We start from the raw sequence: 25,587 nt of genomic DNA, 5'->3' as shown, positions 1-25,587 counted from the left end.
GTACCGCTGGAAGCCCCAGCGGTAGTACCGCTGCGTCCAGCGGTAGTACCGCCAGGCAGCGGTAGTACCGCTCTTTCCCAGCGGTAGTACCGCTGGATCTCGGGCAGAGAGTGGGAAAACGGTCTGAATTTTCTCCCCACTATATAAAGGGTTCTTCTAGCTGAGGAACTCTATCTCTTACCTCTCTAAGCTCCATTGTTGCTCCACAAGCTTAAAAGTGCCCGATCTCTCTCCCTAGCCAATCAAACTTGTTGATTCTTTAGGGATTGGTTGAGAAGGCCTAGATCCACACTTTCACCAAGAGAAAAGTTGATTCCCCCACCTATCCCTTGCGGATCTTGTTACTCTTGGGTGTTTGAGCATCCTAGACGGTTGAGGTCACCTCGAAGCCATATTCCATTGTGGTGAAGCTTCGTGGTCTTGTTGGGAGCCTCCAAGCTTTGTGTGGAGTTGCCCCAACCTTGTTTGTAAAGGTTCAGTTGCCGCCTTCAAGGGCACCTATAGTGGAATCACGGTACCTTGCATCGTGCGAGGGCGTGAGGAGAATACGGTGGCCTTAGTGGCTTTTTGGGGAGCATTGTGCCTCCACACCGCTCCAACGGAGACGTACTTCCTGTCAAAGGGAAGGAACTTCGGTAACACATCCTCGTCTCCATCGGTTCCACTTGTGGTTATCTCTAACCTTTACTTTGTATTTGCTTTTACTTGTGACTATATCTCACTTGTCTTAATAGGTCTTGTTGGTAGCTTCTATAGGGGTCACCTCTTTGTCATATTATTTGTGAACCCGTATAGTGTTTACCTTAACTTGTTAGGTTTAATTAAAAAGTGGTCGTTGTCTATTCACCCCCCCTCTAGCCAACCATATCGATCCTTTCATCTTATTTAAGTCCCAGAAGGTCTGGTTGGCCGAGGACAAAGACACTGGCCTTGAAGCCGCACACTCTCCTAAAGGGGTATGTCAATTTTGTACTTGTGTGTTCAGGTGCTACCTTTTAACAAGGCACTTAACCCTTTCTTCCCCACATTCGCGAAACTGGCTAGAGAAAGCCAAACAGATTAATGGCCCGGCACCACTGCCAGAGGGACCTAGGACGGACTTGCTGATGGAAATGCTGGTCAAGGAGCCATACACGGTGTCATAGGAGAAGGAGAAGATGAAGGACGAGGAGGAGGAGGCCCGAGGAGGCCTCCAGACACTAAGTCTGAGGACACCCAAGCCCCTTCTCCTCTTGAGGGAGAGCAAGAAGAGGAACGAGAGGAGAACGACACTCCCGAACAAGAAAGAGGGCGGCGTCCGATGACACTGAGGGGGATCAGCCCCCTCCCGCCCCAAAAAGGCAATGCACGACCAAGGTGGCCTTGTTCAATGATAGCTTGGACTCCTCCGGGGAGTCTGAGGCTTTCAAATTGGTTCCTCGAAGGAACCCTAGGGTCAAGCCCCTGGCCCAAAGGTATGAATCCGAAAACTCTATCGCTCTTCCTTATTAAGGTTCATTACTAACCACATGCATATTTTTCATGTCGTAGCCCACACCGCGATCTCCCCACTGATCAGGCCTCAAAGGGAGATTCTCCGCCAACCGAACTAGCGGAGAGCGGGATCGCATCATGAACTACTCCCCCTTCTAGGCCGGACACGGGGGGCGGGGGTGATGACATCATGGTCGAGGTTAACACCTCGGTCACCGAAGACCAGTAGGGAAAATCCCTTCTAGCAAACAAAGCAGAGGAGACCGGTTAGGCCGAGCTCTCTCCGAAGAAGGTCCCGGAGACCCCCAAGCTTCTGTAGTTGTCCATTCCATCTTGCCAAAGAGGGGAAACCGAGGTGCCATCACCGGAGCCACCCGTAGCAGAGCGGGCCAAAACCGGGTGGCCGGTCATGATGGAGGAGGCTATAAATGGCTCCTCCATCACTGAAGAACATCACACTCTTATGGGTGCAGTTTTACAAAGCATTTAGTCTGTTGATAGCGGACTAAAGTAGGCTTTCGGCGGCCTCTTGACGGGCTTCAAGGTAAATAATGTAATATCCTTTGACAAAGATAATTTATTTCATAAGTTTATGCAATCCTCATGTATGGTAGCCCCCGAGCCCTCTGGTAGTTTGAAAAACTCATGCGGGGGTTAAACAGCTAAGAAAAACACTAATAATATTAATGTGAGCAATAGTCTCCGAGACTCTCGCACGATTTAAGAAATCCTCGCAGAGGATTAAAAATCCTATAACTTCGGGTGTCTAACATGTTGGGGATCGTAGTAATTTTAAAAATTTCCTATGCCATGCAAGGATCTATCTATGGCGAAACCAACAACGAGAGAGGTTGTAGAGCATCTTCATATCTTTGAAGATCGCTAAGCAGAAGCACTACTATGAACGTGGTTGATGGAGTCGTACTCGCAGCGATTAAGATCGCAGTGGATTCCGATCTATGCACCAAAAGATGGTGCCTCCGCGTTCAACACACGTACAGCCCGGTGACGTCTCCTCCTTCTTAATCCAGCAAGGAGAGAGGAGATGTTGAGGGAGAGCTCCGGCAGCACGACGGCATGGTGACAGTGGAGCTATGTGGTTCTTCGGCAAGGCTTCGCCAAGCGCTGCGGAGGAGGAAGAATAGAGAGGTAGGGTTGCGCCTTGATAGAGATCAATTGTGTGTCTCAAAAGGGCCAAAACCTCAAGTATATATAGGAGGAGGGAGAGGGAGGGTTGCCTTTTCCCCTCCTCCAAGGAGGAGGAGTTCGGCCGAACTAGGGAGGAGTCCACCTCCCACAAGGGAGGTGGATTCCTTCCTTTTAAACCCCTTTTGCCTTATCTCCTTTATCCCTAGCCGCATGGGCCTTTAGGGAAGACCTTGGCCAACCCAATAAGGGCTGGTCCACCTCCTCTAACAGCCCATGAACTCCTTTGGTCGTCACACCCCTCCCGGGGGTCCTCCGGCACCCTCCCGGTACACTACCGATGAACCCGAAACTTTTCCGGTGACCAAAATAGGACTTCTTATATATAAATCTTTACCTCCGGACCATTCCGGAGCTCCTCGTGACGTCTGGGATCTCATCTGGGACTCCGAACAACCTTCGGTAACCACATACGATTCTCTTTACAACTCTAGCGTCATCGAACCTTAAGTGTGTAGACCCTACGGGTTCGGGAAACATGCAGACATGACTGAGACATCTCTCCGCCAATAACCAACAGCGAGATCTGGATATCCATGTTGTTTCCCACATGTTCCACGATGATCTCATCGGATGAACCACGATGTCAAGGATTCAATCAATCCCGTATGCAATTCCCTTTGTCTATCTGTATGATACTTGCCCGAGATTCGATTGTCGGTATCCCTATACCTTGTTCAATCTCGTTACCGGCAAGTCTCTTTACTCGTTCTATAACACATCATCCCGTGGCTAACTCCTTAGTCACACTGAGATCAATATGATGATGGATTACCGAGTAGGCCCAGAGATACCTCTCCGTCACACGGAGTGACATATCCCAGTCTCGATTCGTACAACCCAACATACACTTTCGTAGATACCTGTAGTGCACCTTTATAATCACCCAATTACGTTGTGACGTTTGATACACCCGAAGCACTCCTACGGTATCCGGAAGTTGCACAATCTCATGGTCTAAGGAAACGATACTTGACATTAGAAAAGCTTTAGCAGATTAACAACACGATCTAGAGCTATGCTTAGGATTGGGTCTTGTCCATCACATCATTCCCCAATGATGTGATCCCATTATCAATGACATCCAATGTTCATGATCAGGAAACCATGATCATCTATTGATCAACGAGCTAGCCAACTAGACACTCACTAGGGACACATTGTGATCTATATATTCACCCATGTATTACGGTTTCCGGTTAATACAATTATAGCATGAATAATAGACAATTATCATGAACTAGGAAATATACTAATAACCACTTTATTATTGCCTCTAGGGCATATTTCCAACATAACACATATGTGTTGTTATGCAGACCTTGTGTTCGGCAGCAGCCCCCAACGTCGTGGAGTTAGCAGAGATAAATCGGAAGCTCAAGAGCTTCGAAAAGGAGCTCGGCCTTCTCAACAAGAGATTTGATGACGCACAAGGTAAGTCCGATCCGATTGTGTTTTTTGCACTCATTTTACTCTGTCCTCTCCTCTCCCCGCACCTAATCCGATCGAATCCGACAAAATGTCGAGCTCCATGAACCGCTCCAACGATGACGTGGATCCGAAGTATGAGCTTGTCCTCTGCATCGCCTTGGAGCGGTTCAAGGTGGAAACTAGGGGCAGCTCCAGATAGGCAGCCTCGCCGCTTCCCGTCCGGCGTAGCGCGGATGCTAGCGATGTCCCCTCCCGGTCCGTGTGTAGCTCAGGCAGGCGGCCTGCGCAATACGCTCCTCCCCTGCGCCGTCCCTTGGCCCCGTCGGTTGCTGCCCCCTCACGTGGGGAGTGGTGGGTGCTTGTGCCCGCCACGCTGGCCTGGACACGCACGCCAGAATCAGAGGCGCGCGTCACCCTCCGCGAACGGCAACGGCAAATGGAGAAGTCAGAGGCGGAGCAATTCGTGCATCGCCGCCGTGGGATGGAGGCGAAGCCCGACGAGGATGCGTGGCTCCTCGAATGGGTGTACCGTCGGTCGCTTACGACTGCGGAAACGGACGCACGGCGGCTCCGACGGAAGAACACGAAGGCGTTGCGGATTGCCAGTGAGTAGTCCGAGCACGAGGCGGCAGAGGCAGCGGCGGAGGCGGCTCGGCTCATCAAGCTCAAGCGGGAGAAAGATAGGGAGGTCCGGCGGCTAAAATGGATCGTCAAGCTCTCCGACGACGACGATGACGACCTCGGCTCCTCGTCCGACGACCTGGACGATTCCGCAGCACCCACCGACTCCTACAGCTGCGCCGGCGACCGGAAGGGCAAAGAGCCGGCGAGGAAGTTGTGACTGTCCTGTCTTCGTTTATATTTTACCTGTTTTAGCTAGTTCATAGTTAGGATTTGCCGATGAACATCCATGAACTATGCTCCTTTTATTCGGCCAATCCGATGAACTTCGTCGTTGATCTATGTTTGGGTAGCGTTGTATAGGTTGTATGATTTTGAGGGTTCGGATATGAGGGGCGTAGATGTGGAAGGCAAAAAATAAGGGACGTCCGGTTATTGTTTACGGACGCGTCCGCGGGCATTTGAGGGAGTGGATTTGCAAGGTCGGCTGTAGATGCTCTAACACTTTCTTGTCGCGGACACTTTGGAAGCCCAGATATAATTACAAACATGAGAAGCATGTAAAAGAAGGTATGGTGCTAGAGTATAACTTACTAACGCCAGAACCATGGCCTCATGAAGGTGTGCAATGGTGCTCCTTCATTCAGTACTTGCTGGAACTTTCGTCTTTGGTAACGAGACCATGTCAAGAAGTGATACATGCAATTTGATGTATTGTTGCCGGGGAAACAGGGCGCTCGTCACATATGTTGGATAATCATTGGACAGAGGAGTAACCATCTTTTCACAGAATCCTCTCGGGAAGGCCAAAATTTTAACTGTCATGATATTTCTATTACATATGTTAACCAATTGAATAGCCGAAACTATGTTTGAATCATTCATAGGCCAGCTACGTTGTCGGCATTTCTCAAGAGGCGCGACAATGGTTAATAAGATATTTGATAACTAATCTCAATTACCTCTAGCTTGGTTCCCCTTGACAACTGTTTCCGGAAGCACTACCGAGTCTATTAAATTAAATACTATAGGTCGATTATCTCTAATACCAGCTTCAGTAAACAAGCTTTTTTTTCGACACCCAAGTCTTTCAACAGACTTTCAAAACGACTAAAAACAGCAGAAAAATGAAGTCTTTGAATCACAACAGAAATATGATCAATACTCACCGAATTGCTTAAACTCTGCTTCAACGACGCGGAACAAGAAAAAATAAGTCATGCCGTCTTAGTCTGAAAAAAAGAAAAAGGAAACTGCAGAATGTTAACTGAAGAACTGTATTATGATCAATACTCACCTAATTGCTTTGCTTAAAAGCGATTTTGCTTCAAGTAAAACATACACGCATTTTTTGCATCTTGGCACGTTTGGTTATGCTTAAAAGTAGGCTTGACACCTAAGGATGGTCACACTTGGGGCATATATCATACGCTGAATTACACAACTGGCTGTTCTTTCCACTAGTACCACAACAAGCAAAGCATAAAGGTGCCTAGTTTAATAGATAAATAAAGCAAGGGGCAATGCATGCACAAGCAACAGTATTTGAGGTGATGGGTCCAATACAACTAGGAGGCAGATGGTTTCAGGATGAAGAGAGAATTGACCAAGAGGGCCATGGATGTGGCCTACATGGGTTGTTAGGAGCAACTTCCAGCACTAAGCCCTGCCCCTGATTTTGATGATGGAACCAACTAGCCTACTACGCCTCTTTCTAGGAGATGTTTATCTCCCATTTGGTCTTTGGATTGAAGTACCTTGCAAGCAAGATTCCAATGCCTACTTAAGCCACTCAAACCTACACATCCCCTACTTCTACACCACCTTCGGCACAGGTGTGGGGGCCACATCACTGTTTTAACTCTGTAATTTAGTTCATTTTGAGAGCTACTGAAAAAGGCTGATGAACACCATCCGTTTTGGGCCCTTGGCTGCCTTTTCAGGGGGGCTTCTTTCCAGCAAGGGTCCCACCCACCAAGATGCTACACTCTGACTGACGGTAAATTTGCCGGAAGAAACGCTAACCACGATCATTGTTGGAAGTGAACCATCATCACGCCTGTCTAAAGAGGATTCAGCCTTAAGCAAGTGTGCATGAGCATTTGAGCGATGACACGCACATGAAGCTAGTGACCAAATGACTGACAGCTGCGCCGCTCGAACACACACATGATGGTTACAAAATACAAATGATCAGGCATCGGATTTAACCACCCACCAGCACGAGCATGACATGATCATTGCCCACTGGCAAAATGCCCTAGATGCTACTGACAAAACTGAATCATCAGCTTGCCAAATCGTTACCGGCCCGATCAGGCGATCGACAGCGCAGGGCAACAGATGAACAAGGACCATCAGGTGAAGGTAAGCTACCATATCTGCCCGATTGACCGGCTAATCGTGTCTCTGAACCCTCACTCTCACGCCAGCTAAAACCCCTCACAGACGCACAACTTCCCGTGGACTCCTCGTGTGGTTTTCAAATTCATTTCCCTGCACTGACCAACCGGATCGCAGCCTTACAGTTAAGCCTGTGCGCAGCAAGGCAAGCCATGTTGTGCCTGCGTACATCACACATGGATCCGGAGAGGTCCAGTTCCAAAGATGCATGAATGTATGTTTGAAGTACAGCAAAGGCAAGGCGTACCGGAGCAGTGCTCCTCCTCCTCCTGAAAGCCGTGCTGACAATTGGCTGCCTCCTCGTGAGGCTTGCTGGTGAAGCAAGGTTGGTTGGGTGTCATCGAGTGGGGAAGTGGGCAGCTCCCCTCGGCCACCCAATCCGGTAAAGGATCTATAAGATAGCCACCTCTCTGGGACGAAGAGAGAGTTGGAAGGACTGAAGAACGGGTGCGGGTTTGCTGCCATGAGATGCTACTCTACTGAAGCATCAGCAGCAAGGCTTTGTGGCGGCAGGGGAAGCTCAAACAAGGTATGGCTGGACTTTGCTGCATGTATCTACTATCTTCTGCCTTGTTTATATTAGGAAAGAAGCTAGTTTTGTTTGAGGTGAAACTTGGCGTCAGAGACTACATGATTTCCCTTTATATTTGTGAATGTATTAGCACCACTACTTAGCAGGTCAAGAAGTTGAAACTCTACTAATGTCTTGATGCTCTTGACCAATCTTCTTCATGTTCATTAATCCTTGTTGATTTCTTGTTATCAATGGAATTGTTGTTGCAGGGGTGTGACTGGGTGAAATGTTAAGGAGATGGGGAAGAAGGGAAGCGGCTGGATCACTGCGCTCAAGAAGGCCTTCACCACAAACCCCAAGGACAAGCCAACAAATGTGAGTACTGCCACTTTAAACTCCCAAAAATGTGTCTGTACCACTTGAAACGTGCAAAGGTCATTATAGAGAAACTAAAGGCCACATGTGTTGGGAAAAAAAGTTGGTTGCTCACCGAAACCCAGGCTTTGCCCTGAAGCAATCGCTGCATGCAAGCTCTATGCGCATGTAGACAGGTGCAGCAATATCGTAGCGACAAATACACAGTTATGTACGTACAGGCTCACTTTATACTGTTCGTTGATCTGAAATCTGAATACAGTACATAATTTGTATTTTCGTTTTCTCACATTTTACGTTTGAGTTCCTGAAAGGAGGCATCGCCCGGCCTCTGCATTTTGAGTTCTTCAGTGAATCAGCACTAGTAATCTTCAACGAGTTTTAGCTGTCGAAGAAGTTTAACTGAGCGGTGGGATGGATTCATGGCAGGTGCAGCTGGTAGCGCAGTACCCGCAGCCACCGCAGCAGTACCGGGGGAGCGCGAGGGACAAGAAGCGATGGGGGTTCGGGCGATCGCGGCAGCACGCCGACCCGGCGCCGCTGATGAGCATCCCGCTGTACCGGCAGCCGAGCAGCATCGAGAAGATCCTGGGCGACGCCGAGATGGAGCGGCAGTACTACGGCAGGCCGCCGGCGCAGTACCAGATCACCCCCGCCAAGCCCACCACCGCCACCGTCGCCGCCACGGCGCCGACCACGCCCGCGGTGCGCGAGCGCGAGCGGGAGCGGGAGTGGGGGCGTGATCGCGAGCGTGACCGGGAGCGCGACGCCGGCGCCGACAAGCAGCAGCGGCAGCAGCACGCGGCGGTGCTCCAGCTGCCCGCGCCGCCGTCCTCTCCGCCCCCGCTCATCCGGCGGTTCGACCACGACAGGGAGCAGCAGCAGAGGCTGCAGCGGCTGCAGCAGGGCAGGGCCGAGATGGCCGAGTGGCGGCAGCCGCCGCCGCAGCAGCACATGAGGACGCGCGCGAGGCAGCGGGCCGTGGCGCCGGAGCAGGCCCGCGCGGCCGCAGTGGCAATCCAGGCCGCGTTCCGGGGCTACTCAGCGCGCCGGAGCTACCGGTCGCTGCGGGGCCTGATCCGGCTGCAGGCGGTGGTGCGCGGCCCGAGTGTGCGGCGGCAGACGGCGCACGCGATGCGGTGCATGCAGACGCTGGTGCGCGTGCAGTCCCAGGTGCGCGCCAGCCGCGTGGAGGCCATGGAGCGGCGCAACCTCCGGCACGGCGCCACGCTCCGCGACGGCCGCATGTGGCGCTCCGGCTCGCAGGACGGCGGCATGTGGGACGACAGCCTGCTGAGCCGGGACGAGGCGGACGCCCGGACCAAGCGCAAGGCGGAGGCCGTCATGAAGCGCGAGCGAGCCCTCGCCTACTCCTACTCCCACCAGGTACGTACGTACGTACATACATACGTACTCCACGAGTCTACGTACGTACAGTATCATCTTTCAGAAAAATTATTATACACACGCACACAGCACGATCGATCACGTACGTCTGAATCTGAATCTGTATAAGAAGCAAAAGCGACAGATGAATTCCTTCCGTCAGTCAAGCAGCGGGAGTAGTTAGGTTACGGCATATTAGCGAGAGGGTGACCCAACATCCATCTCTCCCCTTCATCCTCCCGATAGAGACCGGTAGGTGCGAGAAAATACTTTCGATCGGCCAGCTAAAAGCTACCGTCTTTTTTTCCACCCATAGGTGTAGCGTCATTGTTGGAGAGTTGGAATGTGTTTTGTCTGCGGTCGGTCTCGCACGAGCTGTTCATGCATTCTGTCAGTCCAACTGCAGTAGTTAGCGCATGTTGCAGCAAGAACAGCACGAGGATGCTTGGGCAATCGTCTGAGGGAGACGCGTAGTGTAGGTGGTGAAAACTTTTTCTGCTGCTTCGATTCGATGGCGTCGATGGGCCAACTGAAACCGCACTGTCAACGTTTTTCCTTGTCAAAGCCTCAAAGGTGTAGCGTCATCGTGTTGTTTATCTCAAACTAGGCGTGCTGTCGTTGTCAGTAGGTACTTGGAGGGTTTAATGGTATGTTTTCCCTGCACTTGTCTGTCTCACGATGTGTGATTAATCCGGTTATTTTATTAGAAGATAATGTGTTCCTCTCCTGATTTGTTTTTGGCATTTTTGAGCATCCTAATTTGTTCATGTCGGTGTTCTCTTGGGCACGTGGGTGGGTGCAGGTGATGAAGTCGACGCCGATGGCGGCCCACGCGATCCTGGCTGACCTCCAGTCGGGCCGGAACCCTTGGTGGTGGTCGCCAATCGACCGCAGCAGCCACGAGCGCGAGTACCCCCGCCACGTCGAGCCCGCCGTCAGCCGGCCCAGGCCCACGCTCGCCGTCGCGCGCCGCGAGATGAGCATGAGCATGATGACGCCGATGTCCACGGCCGGGCACCGCGAGATGAATACGCACATGATGATGACGCCGATGTCGATGTCGATGTCGACGACGACCGCGCACCGCGAGATGAACATGATGACGCCGATCTCGACGACGGCCGCGCACCGCCAGATGAGCATGGCGACGCCGATGACGACGGCCGCGAACACGCCGGCGCGGTCGGTGGCGTCGGCCTACTACAAGCAGCCCAGCAAGCCCGCGCGGGGCGCACGAGGGGCGGCGCCGCCGTCGAGCCACGGCGGCGGGAGCGTCCGCGACGACGAGAGCCTGACGAGCTGCCCGGCGTTCGGCGTGCCCAACTACATGACGCCGACCATGTCGGCGTCGGCCAAGGCCAGGGCGCGCGCGCACGTGCTGCAGCAGCAGCTGGAAAAGGAGCGGCGCGCGGCGGAGCAGAAGCCCAGGTTCTCGTTCGGGCTCGGGCAGAGCATCGGGAGCTGGGCCAAGAGCCCCTTCTGGAGGGGCGGCGGCGTCGGGGACCAGTCTGCCGCGCCGTCGCGGGTGGGCACGCCGGCGGCGTCCACGGCGGGCGGGGGCGGCCGGCACAAGCACCGGCGGTCCGTCAGCGGGCTCAGCGTCGACTCCACCGTGTCCATGCCGGCCGGCGTCGGCCGGCGGTCATTCAAGTAGCTCGTGATACTTTGGTTTCTGCCCGGTGTAACAATGTGTATCGTGTGCTTGGTTTGGTCTTTGGTGCGTGTCTCTGTGGATCTTGCATGTCACATTCGTTTGATGATGCTAGTGTGATTCGTTGTGCTTGGTTTACCCGTGGTTGCTGGTTTCCCTTTGGCGCGTGGCCTTCCGTTTTTGAGGGGCCGGTGGATGTGATGTAAATGAAGTACGGCGGAATCCGTGGAACATAGCTTGTGTGCATTCGTATGTGTCCCGGTTTGCGTGTCCTTGTCATAAGATCGTCCATGGTGGAAAAATTGCGCCTCGAGATCGCCTGTCTCGACAAAATTTCATCAGATGTCTCCCAGATTGCCGACCCTCTGTAAGAAAATGATGTTCTTCCGAGAACGAGATACTTCATTTTAATGGAGTCAATTGCAAAAAATCACCACATTTACCGCTAGGCTAGGTTATAGAAAACTACCAATTTATTAATCTGTTACAAACACCGGAAAAATCTTTAAATCGTTGCAAAAAGCATTGATCGGCCGGTTAGGCTCGTTTGAGCTCTTTTCTGACACGTGGGCCTGAAAATGCCGACGTGGCCTAACGGCTCGACAAACGGCGTCGTTTCGGTCAAAACGGTCGGGACGCCGCAACGGTCGCTCGTGGTGAGACAGTCCCCCCTGCTCCCTCTCCAGCTCCCCTGTCTCTCGCCCCGCACCCCTCTCCTCTCTTGCCCCTGCTCGCCCCCGGTGATGGCCACCTCGTGTGGCGGTGACAATGGCGGCGATGGTGGTGCTCATGATGCATTCGGTGCCCATGGTGCTCCTGCAGATCTAACATAGGTGTGCGGTAGTTCGAACCCATCCCAGGCTCCTCCTCCGCATCCGCCGTCCCCAGCTTACTATCTTGAATACGCGGTGGCGAGGGCGTTCGCCAAGGCGGTGAAGGAAGATCCATAGGGGAGCCATCACTACGCATCTTCCTTCGGTGGTGTCTTGTAAGTTTTCTCTTTTCCTACGCTGATTTGGTTTCTAGGGTTAGGGTTCCGGGTGTATGGAGTTATAGTGTTCTAGTATTAAGGTTGTAGGTTTTTTGTGTGGTCAGAACTAGCTGAATCTTTAAGTGAATATGTTCTAGGGTTAGGATTCTAGGGTTGTACTAAAATTTAACTCAAACTGTATACTGAATTTTTAACTAAAACTTGTACTGCTCATTTACTTTAACTGAATTGTTAACTCAAAGTTAACTTTTATTTGATTTGTAGATCGAATGATGAAGTGTGGGAAGTCAGATTCCATTTTCATGACAGAGATAATCTAGAAAGAAGCCTAAATGTGGATGATATAACATTTTATAATCTGATTGCAATAATAGAGCTTGAAGGATATAGGATGACAAACTTTATGTACTATGTTAGAGATCCAGGTGTTGGGGTTTCACGAATGGAAGAACTGACAGATAATGATAAGGTGGAGGAAATGTTGGATGACCTAGTTGTCAAAGGTGAGAAGGTGGTGAACATGACAGTCATCACAAGTGATGCTCCAAGACCTAGTGATTTGAACATTGGTCAAGTTTTTGAAGACTAAGTTCCATTGTTTGGAATTGGTGTTCCAGCGGTGTATGAGATAGATACCAAAACATACATGGGCTAGGCATGCAATGGACAATAACTACAAAAATCACTTGGTAGTCAACAATATAAGTGAAGTTTTTAACAAGATGATATTTGATGTGAGAGGCAAATCCATTAGAACTATGGTAGATGGGATCAGAACAAAGCTGTTAGTGAAGTTCAATGCAAATAGAAGAAAGGCTAAGACTGCTAAGTGGCAGATATGCCCAACATAAGCTGAGAAGTTAGAGAAATCAAAACATCATTCTAGGTTTTGTCACCCTATCAAAGCTGGACCTCATCTCTTCCAAGTGACAAGTGGAGAAAGCACATATGTAGTTAACTTGTTATTGCATACATGTGGTTGTAGGAAGTGGGACATGTCTGGAGTTCCTTGTAATCATGATGTTTCAATTGCAATTGCTCCAAAGGATACATCTAGGATGTGCGCTATCACTTGTAGCAATTGCAACAAGACTAGGCATAGATACACTAGTTGCAACCAGGCTCTTAAACCAGCCATAGTAATGAGAATTAACCAACATCAGGTAATTGTTCTTCCAACTTTCTCTATATTAATCTCAAGTAGCAGTTTCAAACATTTCTATGTTGTAATTGTAGGAAAACAGAGGAGTTGATACACCCACAATCGTTTCTACTACTACTGCTCCTCCCACGGCACCAAGGAGAAGAGCTCCTTCTTCTTGTGTTGCTCCTGCTGCTGCTCCAACTACAGCTCCAACTCCAAGGCCAGCCAGCACAGCTCTTGCTGCTCCTCCCAGGCCAGCTAGGACAGCTCTTACTGCTAATGCTGCTACTCCGAGGCCAGCTAGTACAGCTCCTACTACTCATGATGCTGCTCCCAGGGCATCAAGGAGAGCTCCTTCTGCTCCTGCTACAGCTCCAGCTCCTCCTGCTATAAGGGCAACAAAAAAGCTAAAACAGTAATGGCGTCAACACGGACTGCTACTTCTGAAAGTGCGTTATATCGACTAGAGGGGGGTGAATAGGAGATTTTTAGAATTTCATCACTGAGGAAATTCCTTTTGAGGAAATTCCTCACTAATGACTAACATACAGCGGAAACAGTAAAGGATCAGAAGTGCAAAGTTTCACAACAACAGTTTTTTTAGAGTGAAGAATGTGAAAACAGATTGCACAGTGAGCAGGCACGCAGAATACAGATGAGAAATGACTAACGTGAAGAATTTGGGGTTGAGGAAATTCGGAGAAAGTCTTCAGCAAATTCTTCAAACTGTCACAGTGAAAGTCATCAACACATAATACGGGAAAGTAAAGAGTTGAGGAATTAGAACCCGTTTCTTAGTGAAGACAGTCGTTGATGACCCAGTTCCAACTGTTGTGACAGTCGTACATCTGGTTTGGAGCGGCTTGGTATTGAAACCAAAGGACACCCAGTCCCGGGACACACAGTCCCTACCGTACTCTCCTTGAGCTAAGGACACACAGTCCTCGCCCAACACTCGTGGTAAGTCTTCAGGGCAGACTTCCAAACCCTCACAAACTAGGTCACCCGGCGATCCACAATTGACTGCTGGAAAGCTCTAGACCATGACGCCTAACCGTCTGGAGGATGCACAGTCCTCAAAGGTAAAAGGCTTCAGTCCCACACAGGAACAACTTCTTCAGTGATGCTCAATCACTAGGTTTGGTTTGTGGTTTCGGTGGGTGGTGTATTTCTTCACTGATGAATTACTCTCGAAGACTCTGAGGAATTTGGGTTGCTCTTATGACAAGTGTCAGTTTCTAACGGAGCAGCCAACCAGCTAGTGGTTGTGGGGGTGGCTATTTATAGCCTGGGAGCATCCCGACATGATTTGACACTAATGCCCTTAAATAATATGACCGTTGGAGTGGATAAGACCAGTGACTTGGCGTGGTTATCGAAACGGTCGGAACCCTCAACTGTGAGAGTCCTCATGTCACTCATATTCCTCACTTGAGGCTTTTGATAGGATTAGGCTTGGGTTGAGCATCATGAGGAAATTCATCCCATAGTGTAACTTCGACCCCCTTTAACAGTACGGTGTTCCTATTACTCAATGCGAAGAAAGTAAAACAGAAAGTGTAAATCTTCATGCTTCAAATTCTTCAGAATGATTTTCTTCAGGAACCACCGGACTTCTCAATATCAGTATCTTCATGAAGAATATCAATTTCATCGCAGATTCCTCGCGATTCATTTCTTCAGCTTCAGACCAATTTCTTCAACTGAAGACATATATTTTTAGGGGTCGATATTCTTCAAATATCTCAAACTCCTCAGTGACTTATAGATCATGTGTACACTCACAAACACATTAGATACTTAACCTATAAGTCTTCAAACCACCAAAATCACTAAGGGGCACTAGATACACTTACAACTTCTACTGCTGTTGTTGGTCCAAGTTCCTCTATTGTTGTTGGGTCAAGAGGAAGAAACAAGTTCATGCCCCCAAGAGCTTCAGGTAGTGCAAGAGTGAGGAAGCCATCCTATAAGATGTCTGAGTGGTTCAACTGTTCTAAGGGGAGCAAGTGAGGTTGTGTTAATTAGTGTTACACTGTGATCAAAATTGTATATTACTTGTTGCGAGCTCATGATGTTCAAAACATCTTTATCTTGGCTACTGCTTGTGTTGGGCTGTTGATATTGAAACCTGCTTGTTTTGGTTGTCATGATACCTTTGATGTAAGGTACGTAGTGGATTTGATGGTTACTTTGATGCTTCTGCCTTGCTAATATGTTTGCCTCATATTTTATTACTGTTTGGTAATATGTGTGCCTCCTATTTCCTTATTGCTTGGTAATATGTGTGGCTCCAATTCATCACATACAATTCATCAAACAATTCATCACATAACACTACAAACTAACTTAACAAACAACATACAAGCCATGGTTCAAAGCTATAAAAGTAACCCATGAGGAGATTCAAATTTCACACATTGCAAGCCATAGTTCAAAGCTTAAATAAAGATAATGACACACATGGTCATGTCACATGACAATTTATTCTTCATCACAATTACACTTGATCTCCTTCAGCTTCCTCTTGTTATTTTCACCTGCTTTCTTCAGGTCAGCAATGCAGCACTCCATAGCACTCTTCTCAATGCTCCACTTCTCCTTGTCTTTCATCATTTCAGCAATTCACCCATTCAGCTTCTCCTTCTCTTTCTTCAGGTTAGCCCAATAAAACTTCAGAGACCTTTTATTAGTGATCATCTTTTCCTTCTGTTTAAGATCACTGTTCTTCATATCTCTAATGCAATTGCTTTGAGAAACATGGATGAACTTCAACTGGTCAACATCAACCTTCAATTTAGTGCTCTCGACATCCTTTGCAATAAGTTGTTCATTCATGTTTCCCATGTTGTTGTCCACACTGATTGTAATGTTCTCAACATCCTTATGGTGATCTGACTGTGGTATGTTATCTTGTGAATTAAGGAGGTTGTTCATATCTTCCACAAGCTTCTCATAAGTCTCCTGCAACTTGTTTTTCTAATGCAAAAAAGCAACGACTTAAGGAATTTTTCGGTGTTTTCTGCAATAGATTAACGAGTTGGTAATTTTCTGCAAACCTAGCTGCAAATGTGGTGGTTTCTCACAATTGACTCATTTTAATGGCATGTTGACAGAATGAAAGAGGACGTGGTATGGGCGCGCGAGGGGGAGAGGGGGGGGGGCAGGTTGCGCTATGTACTACCAAGGTGTGTGCAATAGGAAGCTGCCATTTAGCACTACTTGGACCAAGTATTTTTCTATTGTATTTATTTTTTGTATTTTTACCTTCGTATTTTTACTCTCTCTTCACGAGCTGCCTCATCAATGTACTACACATGCATGTTTGACTATGTGGCAGAATCACTCTCTCTCTTCTTTCATACGATAAATCCCGCCATCTCTTTCTTCTTAGTTAATTTATAATATTCATATCTTTTATACCATATATTCATTTTTTAAACTCTTTATATTTGACCTCCTTGTGTCAAAACCTTTCAAATGTTTGCCCATGTTTTAATTCAAATCTATTTTTTATATTTCAAAATAATCAGTTTCCCAATGATACATTATAATTTTACTTTCTATGGTAATTATTGCACAATTCACTTTTCATTAGCTTGTTTCATAAAAACACCTATTTCAATTGCACATTTTTTAATAACATATTGAGAGTGTCTAGAACTCATCTAGATGAGAGATAATTTGGTTTCATTCACATAGAAAAAAGTAGATATGTAGTATTACTATACCCCACGTCAGCACACACGCATCTTATAGTCACATCCAACGGCTATAAAAAGTGAATGGGACCTAACTAAAACTCGGCTACTCTAGCAAAACCGTTTTACTCTTTTAATAACCTATTTCACTCTTTTTAATAAACTATTACACATGTCAAATAATCAGCTTTTATTATGGTGCATATAAACTCTTTTAGCATTGTCTACTGCCCAAGGGCTTGTAATACTGCGACGCAGGGCACGAGTGGAGGGCACTCATCCCAGCCATGTGGTCGAATGGTATCACGAACTTTATGCATTGGTTAGTTGCACTCACATGACACTATGTTTCCCTTTGAAGTCGTCTACTTTGCTCACATGGGTCTTACATGTCAGTGACCAACAATTAGTATCAAAACAAAAAATGATATTTCAAATTGTCAAACCTTGGACATTGGAAGGTACAAACTAAGACAAGAATGGAGGGAAAAGGGGTAAATGCACCATTGGCGCCTGAACTTGCCACTTTGGTGACTATTGTGACATACAGAAAAGTGGTGCATGAACTTGGCTTTCGTGTGCTATATGATGCATTTGTTGCTCGTGGACGTTAATTGCCCTGACGTAGCACTGTATTTACTTTTGAAGCCGTCTACTCTGTAGACACGGGTCTCACATGTCATCGACCTACAAATAGTATTAGAATGATATTTTTATATTGTCCAACCCTGGACATTGCAAGGTACAGACTAAGACAAGAATGAAAGAAAATGGGGTAAATGAACCATTCACGCTTGAACTGGCCACTTTGGTGAATATAGTTGTGACATGCAGAAAAGTGGTGCATGAACTTGGCTTTCGTGTGATATACGGTACATTTGTTGTTCGTGAAGGTTAATTGCACTGACGTATCACTCTATTTACTTTTGAAGCCATCTACTCTGTCGACACGGGCCTCACATATCAACGACCTACAAATAGTATTAGGATGAAAAATGGTTGGCCGAGTTATTCGAACCGACCTGTGCTAACCTACATGCTTACTTAGCCACCCCAGCCCTTAACATTTGTTGCCTTGAAAGGATGCATTTGATTTATATCATTTCAGGTGCACAACATAAATTAATAATTTTAACGTGAATGGAAAATATATATTTGTGTTATATCCTTTCGGGTAAATAATATAAATAAAGAATTTTAATTCGATGAAAATGATATAGCCTCGAGGCTTCAAAACAGTGACCCCATGCTAGCATGCCCTCCATGCTAGCCACTCCAAGTGAAGACATTTCGAGTTATTTTAAAAATCTCATATTATTATGAAATATATTCATATAATTTTAAAATAATTATAAAAATGGTCATGATATTCTAACAAATAATTATATTTAATAAGTTATTGTGTGTTCAACACATATGTATTATTGTAAGACACATCCATATAATTATAAAAATACTTAAGAATAATAAACTGCTTGTTCCTTTAAATAATATTCATTTGAGGACCTGAATTTTGGGGGCATATTGGGCTCGTATTTATTTTTCCATACACATTTTTCTACTAATTTTTGTACAATATGTATATAATATGTTGTTCAGAAAACATACAAACTTTATAAATCATGTAAACACTTTTTAAAGGTAACGTAAAAAACTTCTTAAAGGATGAACAATTTAATATGCTTCATGAATATTTATTAAAATTATGAACATTTTAAAATTACATGAGCACTAATTCTAATTTATAATAAATTTCAAGAACTACTTAAATTTTATTATTGAACATGCGAAAACTTTTAAGAATATACTAATAATTTGTAATTCATAATTTAGTTATGTGGTTTTTTAATTAATAACTGCATGTAATGCATATTATATAAACTACATGAGCATTTGAAAAAATACAAGAACATTTTAATGCAATTCTTTTTATGGACATTAAAGACGGTAAAACTGCACCTAAATGGAGCTCTCTCACGCATTTGTTGCTTTTGGCCGTTGTATCCTCCGACTCGTTGTTCTTGGCCGTCCGATGCATGGATTCCGCATGCTTGGGCTGTTTCTGGGCCAACTGTCCTGGGCTGCTATTCCACGGGCGGAATCGGATGCATGTCGTTAATTTCCACGAGCGATGGTGATTTTGCTTCATGCCCACTCCCCTTCGCGCACCCCTCCCCCATCCGCTACCCCAAACCCTCCCCGTCTCGCCCGAGGAGTATGCAGCGGCGGCGACAGCTTTGGAGTTTCAGGACAACATCTTTCGATCTTGGTGCTTCTCCTCCTCCCGGGCCAATCTCCATTGGGGTCCCTCCGGCTAGCCCCCAACTCGCTCGTCCTCTTCTTGCCAACCTCCACCGGCGTCTCCTCTGCCGGGACTGTGTCTCCTCGTGCCCCAGCTACAGCAGCCCGCGGCACCTTGGTCATCCTCCTCTAGCCCCGCCGGGCCCGCGTATCGTCCTGCCCCAGATGCAGTCCTCCTCCTCTGGTCGACTTCCATCGGCGCACACAAGGTTCGTTCCTTCGATTGGGTGGGAGGATAGCATAAACAAACATCGTGTTTTACTACATTTACCGATCTTCTCTGAATATGTGCCGGATGAGTTGATCGCCTTTGATAATGGAAAATGGAACTATAATTGTGGTGTCCTACTTTCTGTTCACGTTAATTTGTTAGATTTTTCCTGTGTGGGCGTAAGGACTCTTACGTCCGAGCAAAGTGATGGGTTGACGAGCATTAGAGATAAGGTATGACTGAACATGTTTTTGCAGTTCTATCTCGTCACACTTCTTCAGTTGGATTCATTGAACACTCGGCCTTTTGTTGGTGGAACTCATATGTATGTTAGGGCTTAGATTTTTATGCACATGTCCAGACAGGGAACCCAAATTTGGTGATGAGCTAGTGGGCAACAAAGTCAATTTAGAAATGTCCAGACAGGGAACCTGAATTTAGTGATGGTGGGCAACAAGGTCAATTTAGAAAATAAGAAGAAGGTTGGCACACATGTACACACATTTTGCTGCCAAAAAATTCAGAACCCCAGTGTTGCATCTATCGGTCAAACCCATCATTGTCTGAATGCGAGCGAACAGGACACGCTGGAGTACGCGGAACGGAACAGACTCTTCTTCCTGGAGGTATCAGAGAAGATGGCGTAGAACATCGGCGAACTCTTCTACGAGCTAGGAAAGTGCATTGACCGATTGACTTCTAATTCTTGGACTACCAATATCGATGCGTACGGCTCCGCCAGGTTGGAAGGGTTTAGGCCTCCGGACCGCATGCCGATGCACGTTCTTGCCAATCTTGTCTCGTGTTCAGCTCTTCGTCGAACGAAACTGCTCCGTTGGGAATTGAAGGCAAGCAATTGATCTTCAGTTTCTCTTCAGGCATTCATGGCGGATGTTGTGTGCCTCTCGCCAGCGGTGATTAACAGATGCCTGGCTTTCTGTTTTCCCATCCTTCAGCCGCCGCGTAAATATGCTTCCTCTCCAACATTTTTCGGTCTAGTGACAAAACATCCATCAACATGTGCAGTGCTAGACCTTGTCTTTTCATGGTTTACCATCCATGTTTTTTTTTCCGTGTATGATTGCTTAGATTACGTGTTTCTAAGTTAGGATATTTACTGTTGTGGGACAGATTACTTAGAACTGTTCAAAAAAAAGAGCGTAAAAATTGTTACCATGTTGTTCTAGAAGGGTGTGAAGCCTCAACATCTCCCGCTTCTAACAATACATGAGGAAAGCCAAATAATATGTGGAAAATTTCTTTATCCATACATGAGTAAACTCAAATAATTATGTCAACAATTTATTCCTTATATACATTGTGCAACATGCAAAGGAAATCGCTTGGCCCATATTTGATTCAAAAAACAAAATGAAAGCTTAATTTAGGACCATTGCATGATGCCACGGCCGACTATAGTTGTCTCAGCGAAGAGAATACAAATGCCTTTATAGGTCATCTGGTTACCAAAAATAATGCTTACCTGCTATTCATTTACATAATAATCAACTAAAATTGATTGCTTTTGTATTACCCTTCTGCCTAATCAGCTATGTATCATGGTCGTTCACATCTAAGAGCACCTTATTATAGAATGGAATGCCTATTACTCTGGTTTCTTTCTATGCTAACCATCAACTCTGCTTGTGTGTTGTTTAATTGGGAGTTGGGCACAATACTGAAGAATATACAAAGGAGAGATTTGATTCCCCGGGTCAGGACCAACACATCCACCCCTTATAATTTTTTTTCTAAATAAACTGACCGACTTCTTTTATTTTGCTTACATATGATGTAGCCTTTCAGGATATGTTTCATTTGGTCGATTGGCTTTGCCAACTATTGGTGATTACAGTTCATGTTTTGATATGAGCCTAATCCCAACCTTGCAGGATGTGTTGTTTAAATGATGGTTTGCATTGGTGTTAGAGGGTCCCAGTGTGATGCTAAGTATGAAAACAAGATTCCCAGTTGCAGTAACCAGTAAGTCACCTCTCTACAACTTTTGTTATATTAGATTTTGGAGGTTATAAAGAGCCTTCTTTCTTGTGTGATGATACCATGTACTTTATGTGATGATTGCAATATCAGGAACCAAGGTGATACCATTCCATTACTTTTGTAAATTAATTGTTAACATTAACTTTGGACTCTTTCACTTCATATAATGAAGTGTCTGAGAGTATTGTTGACATGAAGTTCCAAGAGAACCTTCTTAGAGGCATATACGCTTGTGGTATAAAAACTATTGTCCTTTCATACACCTTAACAATTTAAATTCTAATAATCTTTAAAACCAACACTTCTATAAATTAATTATTAGTAGGAGGGGAATTTACTGTGATTAGGTTAGCAAAGCGGCTCTCACCTGCAATGGATATGATAAAGGAATTCCAGAACCTGGGAAGAGGATCAACCAATATCGTAATAATACATGCAGACTAATATATATCTCATAATCCTCATTTGAATATATTTTGTTTTATTATTGTGTGTGATCTTTTCATGTTAACAACAACAATTACTTACCATAACAGGTTATCGTTTCATCTTTTCAGATGAATCTAAATGTATAACGTACGCCCTTTGCCTTTCTTTTAATGCTTCTTTCCCTCTTTACAGGAAGTACAAAGTAAACTTAATGCTGAAAAAACAAAGATGGGATTCCATATGTTCATGATGTTACATCTAGCAAGATACTACTAAAGGATAAATGCTGAAATCCTGCACGATTATGCGATTATGCCTTGATGTCGCCAATCAGTTGCTCGTTTGTGTGGTGACCCAACTAAATATGTTGCACATTGGGTCTCGCTCATGGCACCATAAATTTACATAAATTCATGTCATTACATTGGACCAATGGACTTGCACGGCAAAGCGTGCCATCAATGATCTAGAAACCCGATGCTTAGATTGGAAGTTTTTTCTTACTTGATTGGCGCGGCAAAGCGTGACATATTTTTTTTAGGAAGCCTCCTAAATTAGAGGGTTTACATGTTGCTTTCCATGTTATCTTGATAAATTTTGATTCAAAGTGGCATACCTCGATGTAGACATGGTTTTGCCTCAAAATAGTTTGCATACACCCCACAGACAATATCTTCTTGTAGATCTTACAGAACAACAAAAGATATCAACTAACAGCTTCGTTCCATGGTTATATACAACTTAGAAATACCTGGTTACCTAGGATCTGTCTGTTTATTCAATGCATCTTATGGCATCTGAACTATAATTTGGGTTACTATATTTTGGCCTGTTTTGCGTTGCTACTCCGCTGTATATGTGGCATGCCATACTAGGGTGTTACTACTCTATATTATCCTAATTTTGGCGTTGGGCTACTATCCAAATGTTTGAATCTAATATAAGATTAGTTGGCTGAAGACTGGTCATGCTGTTGGTTCGAGGTAGTACAATGATTTTCAACTATTCATGTTGTCTAAATTTTAACATAATATTATGTCCGTCTTTGGGGCTCTTCTACGAGAATTCATATTACTTCATTGCAAAAAGAGACGGATGCAGCAACGCGCATCAATCATGATCTAGTAAACAGTAATTATCGTGAAGAGTCATGAAATCTCGTTGATTGGAGTGGCAGCGACGGAATAACCTGAGTTCACGAAAATACGCCGCCATGACAGCGCAGTTAATTTCCACATACGCCAAAGTCAGCCGGTTTTTTTAGAAGGAGGAAACGAGCCCCCGGCCTCTGCATCAATCGATGCATGCAGTCATATTATTAAAAATCCAAAGTAACAAAATAGTTTGAGATAAGCCTGAAGGCTGAAAATAAAATGAATCTGAAACTAAACTAACTCTTAAGAAATAGCCACATCCGGCGTAACTAATAGCATACTACGATGCCTATACACCTAGTCTATTACTAGCACGCCATCCAAACCGGTTGAAGATAACCCGTGCGGCCATCTCCCATCGGTTGCACCCAGTAACCATAAGCTCCCTGTTGTCCACAAGACTGAGTAATGACCACGTACGGATCCAGGACGTTGCTCGGAATATGACCTGCAAAAAATTGTTGAATTTCTTACCATTAAATATTATGTCGTTTCTGGTATTCCATATAGCCCACAAAAGAGCACATATCCCTATTCTAATAAGTTTAGATACTTTAACGTCCACTCCATTGAGCCACGTTGTAAAAATTGAATTGATACACGTAGGTGGGATCACATTAAAAGCTATATGGATAGTGCGCCAAAGTAGTTTTGCGAGAGGACAGTCCAAGAACAAGTGTCTGATAGTTTCATGTTGATCACAATAACAGCAATTGGATCTACCTCTCCAACTACGCTTAATTAAATTATCTTTGGTTAATACCACACCTTTGTGTAAAAATCACATAAAATTTTTAATCTTTAACGGCACTTTAATATCCCAAATATGCAACGATCTAGCTAACGGTCCTGAATTAACCAGATCTGTGTACATGGACTTAACTGAAAATACCCCATTGACAGTTAAAGTCCATCGAACGCTGTCTGAATAATCAAATAGTTGTACCTGCATAAGTCTTCTTACCAGGTGCATCCATGCCTCCCAACGTGCTCCTACTAGAGCTCGCCTGAAGTGCATATTTATAGGTATCGATTGTAAGACTGTGGACACATAGTCCTGCTTACATTGCGTAATGTTGTAGAGCATGGGATATTGTAAAGCAAGTGGTGTATCTCCAAGCCAAGTATCTTCTCAAAATCTTGTTGAGGTACCATCCCCTACAATAAATTTCACCCTTTGAAAGAAATTAATCTTTGTCCTCATTAACCCTTTCCGGAAAGGTGAGTCATTGGGTCTAATCGTAGCTTGAGCTAGAGTTCTTGAGGTTAGATACTTATTTCTTAAAATTTGAATCCACATACCCTCTGTCTCTGTGGAAATTCTATACAACCATTTGCTAAGCAAACATTTGTTCTTTACTTCTAAATTTTCAATTCCCGAACCCCCCTGGTCTTTGGGTCTACAAATCATATCCCAACGTGCTAGTCTGTATTTTTTCTTATTCTCATCAGTTTGCCAAAAGAAACAAGATCTATAAAAATCCAGTCTTTTCCGTACCCCTATAGGTATCTCGAAAAAAGACAAAAGAAACATGGGTAGACTTGTTAAAACAGAATTTATTAAAACCAACCTACCTCCATATGACATAAGCTTGCCCTTCCAGCAACTTAGTTTCTTTTCAAATCTTTCTTCAATACATTTCCATTCTTTAATTGTTAACCGTGTGTGATGAATAGGGATCCCAAGATAGCTAAAAGGTAGAGAACCCATCTCACAACTAAATAGCTGTCGATAAGCGTCTTTTTCTTCTCTTGCCTTCCCAAAGCATAAGAGTTCACTTTTGTTAAAATTAATTTTCAACCCCGATAGTTGTTCAAACAAACATAAAATTAATTTCATATTCCTCGCTTTCTCCATATCATGTTCCATGAAAATGATTGTATCATCCGCATATTGTAGAATGGACACACCTCCATCTACCAGATGTGGAATGAGACCACCTATTTGTCCTTTCTCTTTGGCTCTTTCAATAAGTATTGTCAACATATCCGCTACTATATTAAACAATATTGGAGAGATTGAATCCCCCTGTCTTAACCCCTTATGTGTTTGAAAGAAATTAGCAATGTCATCATTAACTTTAACTCCGACACTCCCCTTATGAATGAAAGTGTCAACCTGTTGTCTCCACTTTTCATTGAACCCTTTCATACGTAAGGCTTGTTGAAGAAAGGACCACTTAACTTTATCATAAGCCTTTTCGAAATCCACTTTAAAGATAACTCTGTCTAGTTTCTTTGTGTGAATTTCATGAAGCGTTTCGTGCAAAACAACAACACCCTCCAAAATGTGTCGCCCAGGCATGAACGCTGACTGTGTTGGTTGGACAACTGAATCGGCTGTCTTCGTTAATCTATTGGTGGCTGTCTTAGTAAAAATCTTAAAGCTGACATTGAGTAAACAGATAGGTCTAAATTGTTGGATGCGCATGGCATCCACCTTTTTTGGCAACAACGTTATTGTTCCAAAGTTAAGGTGGAATAGCTGTAGCCGACCATTGAATAAGTCATGAAACATAGCCATTATATCCCCCTTAATAACATGCCAGCACTTTTTATAAAATTCTGCAGGGAACCCATCTGGTCCCGGTGCTT

The 25,587-nt window shown here is 45.3% G+C and overlaps 1 protein-coding gene across 1 annotated transcript; it reads left to right on the top strand.

Annotated features, from left to right (window-relative positions):
* The first annotated feature begins 7,198 nt into the window (after positions 1 to 7,198).
* On the top strand, positions 7,199 to 11,319 carry LOC123445066 (protein IQ-DOMAIN 13-like). Its single transcript, XM_045121993.1, has 4 exons — positions 7,199 to 7,663; positions 7,918 to 8,023; positions 8,453 to 9,409; positions 10,212 to 11,319. Exons 2-4 carry the CDS (start codon positions 7,946 to 7,948, stop codon positions 11,061 to 11,063), a joined length of 1,887 nt encoding a protein of 628 aa, XP_044977928.1. The 5' UTR covers positions 7,199 to 7,663; positions 7,918 to 7,945; the 3' UTR covers positions 11,064 to 11,319.
* The last annotated feature ends 14,268 nt before the right edge of the window (positions 11,320 to 25,587 follow it).

This window comes from Hordeum vulgare, chromosome 3H, assembly GCF_904849725.1.
Source record: "Hordeum vulgare subsp. vulgare chromosome 3H, MorexV3_pseudomolecules_assembly, whole genome shotgun sequence".
NCBI lineage: Eukaryota > Viridiplantae > Streptophyta > Magnoliopsida > Poales > Poaceae > Hordeum > Hordeum vulgare.
The sequence above is the reverse complement of the archived record's forward strand: the minus strand, read 5'-3'. Positions and strand labels throughout refer to the sequence as shown.

Coding starts and splice junctions, on each gene's coding strand:
- LOC123445066 (XM_045121993.1), top strand. CDS start 7,946: ATGGGGAAGAAGGGAAGCGGCTGGATCACTGCGCTCAAGAAGGCCTTC. Junction 8,024..8,452: donor CCAAGGACAAGCCAACAAAT/GTGAGTACTGCC, acceptor GATTCATGGCAG/GTGCAGCTGGTAGCGCAGTA. Junction 9,410..10,211: donor CCTACTCCTACTCCCACCAG/GTACGTACGTAC, acceptor GGGTGGGTGCAG/GTGATGAAGTCGACGCCGAT.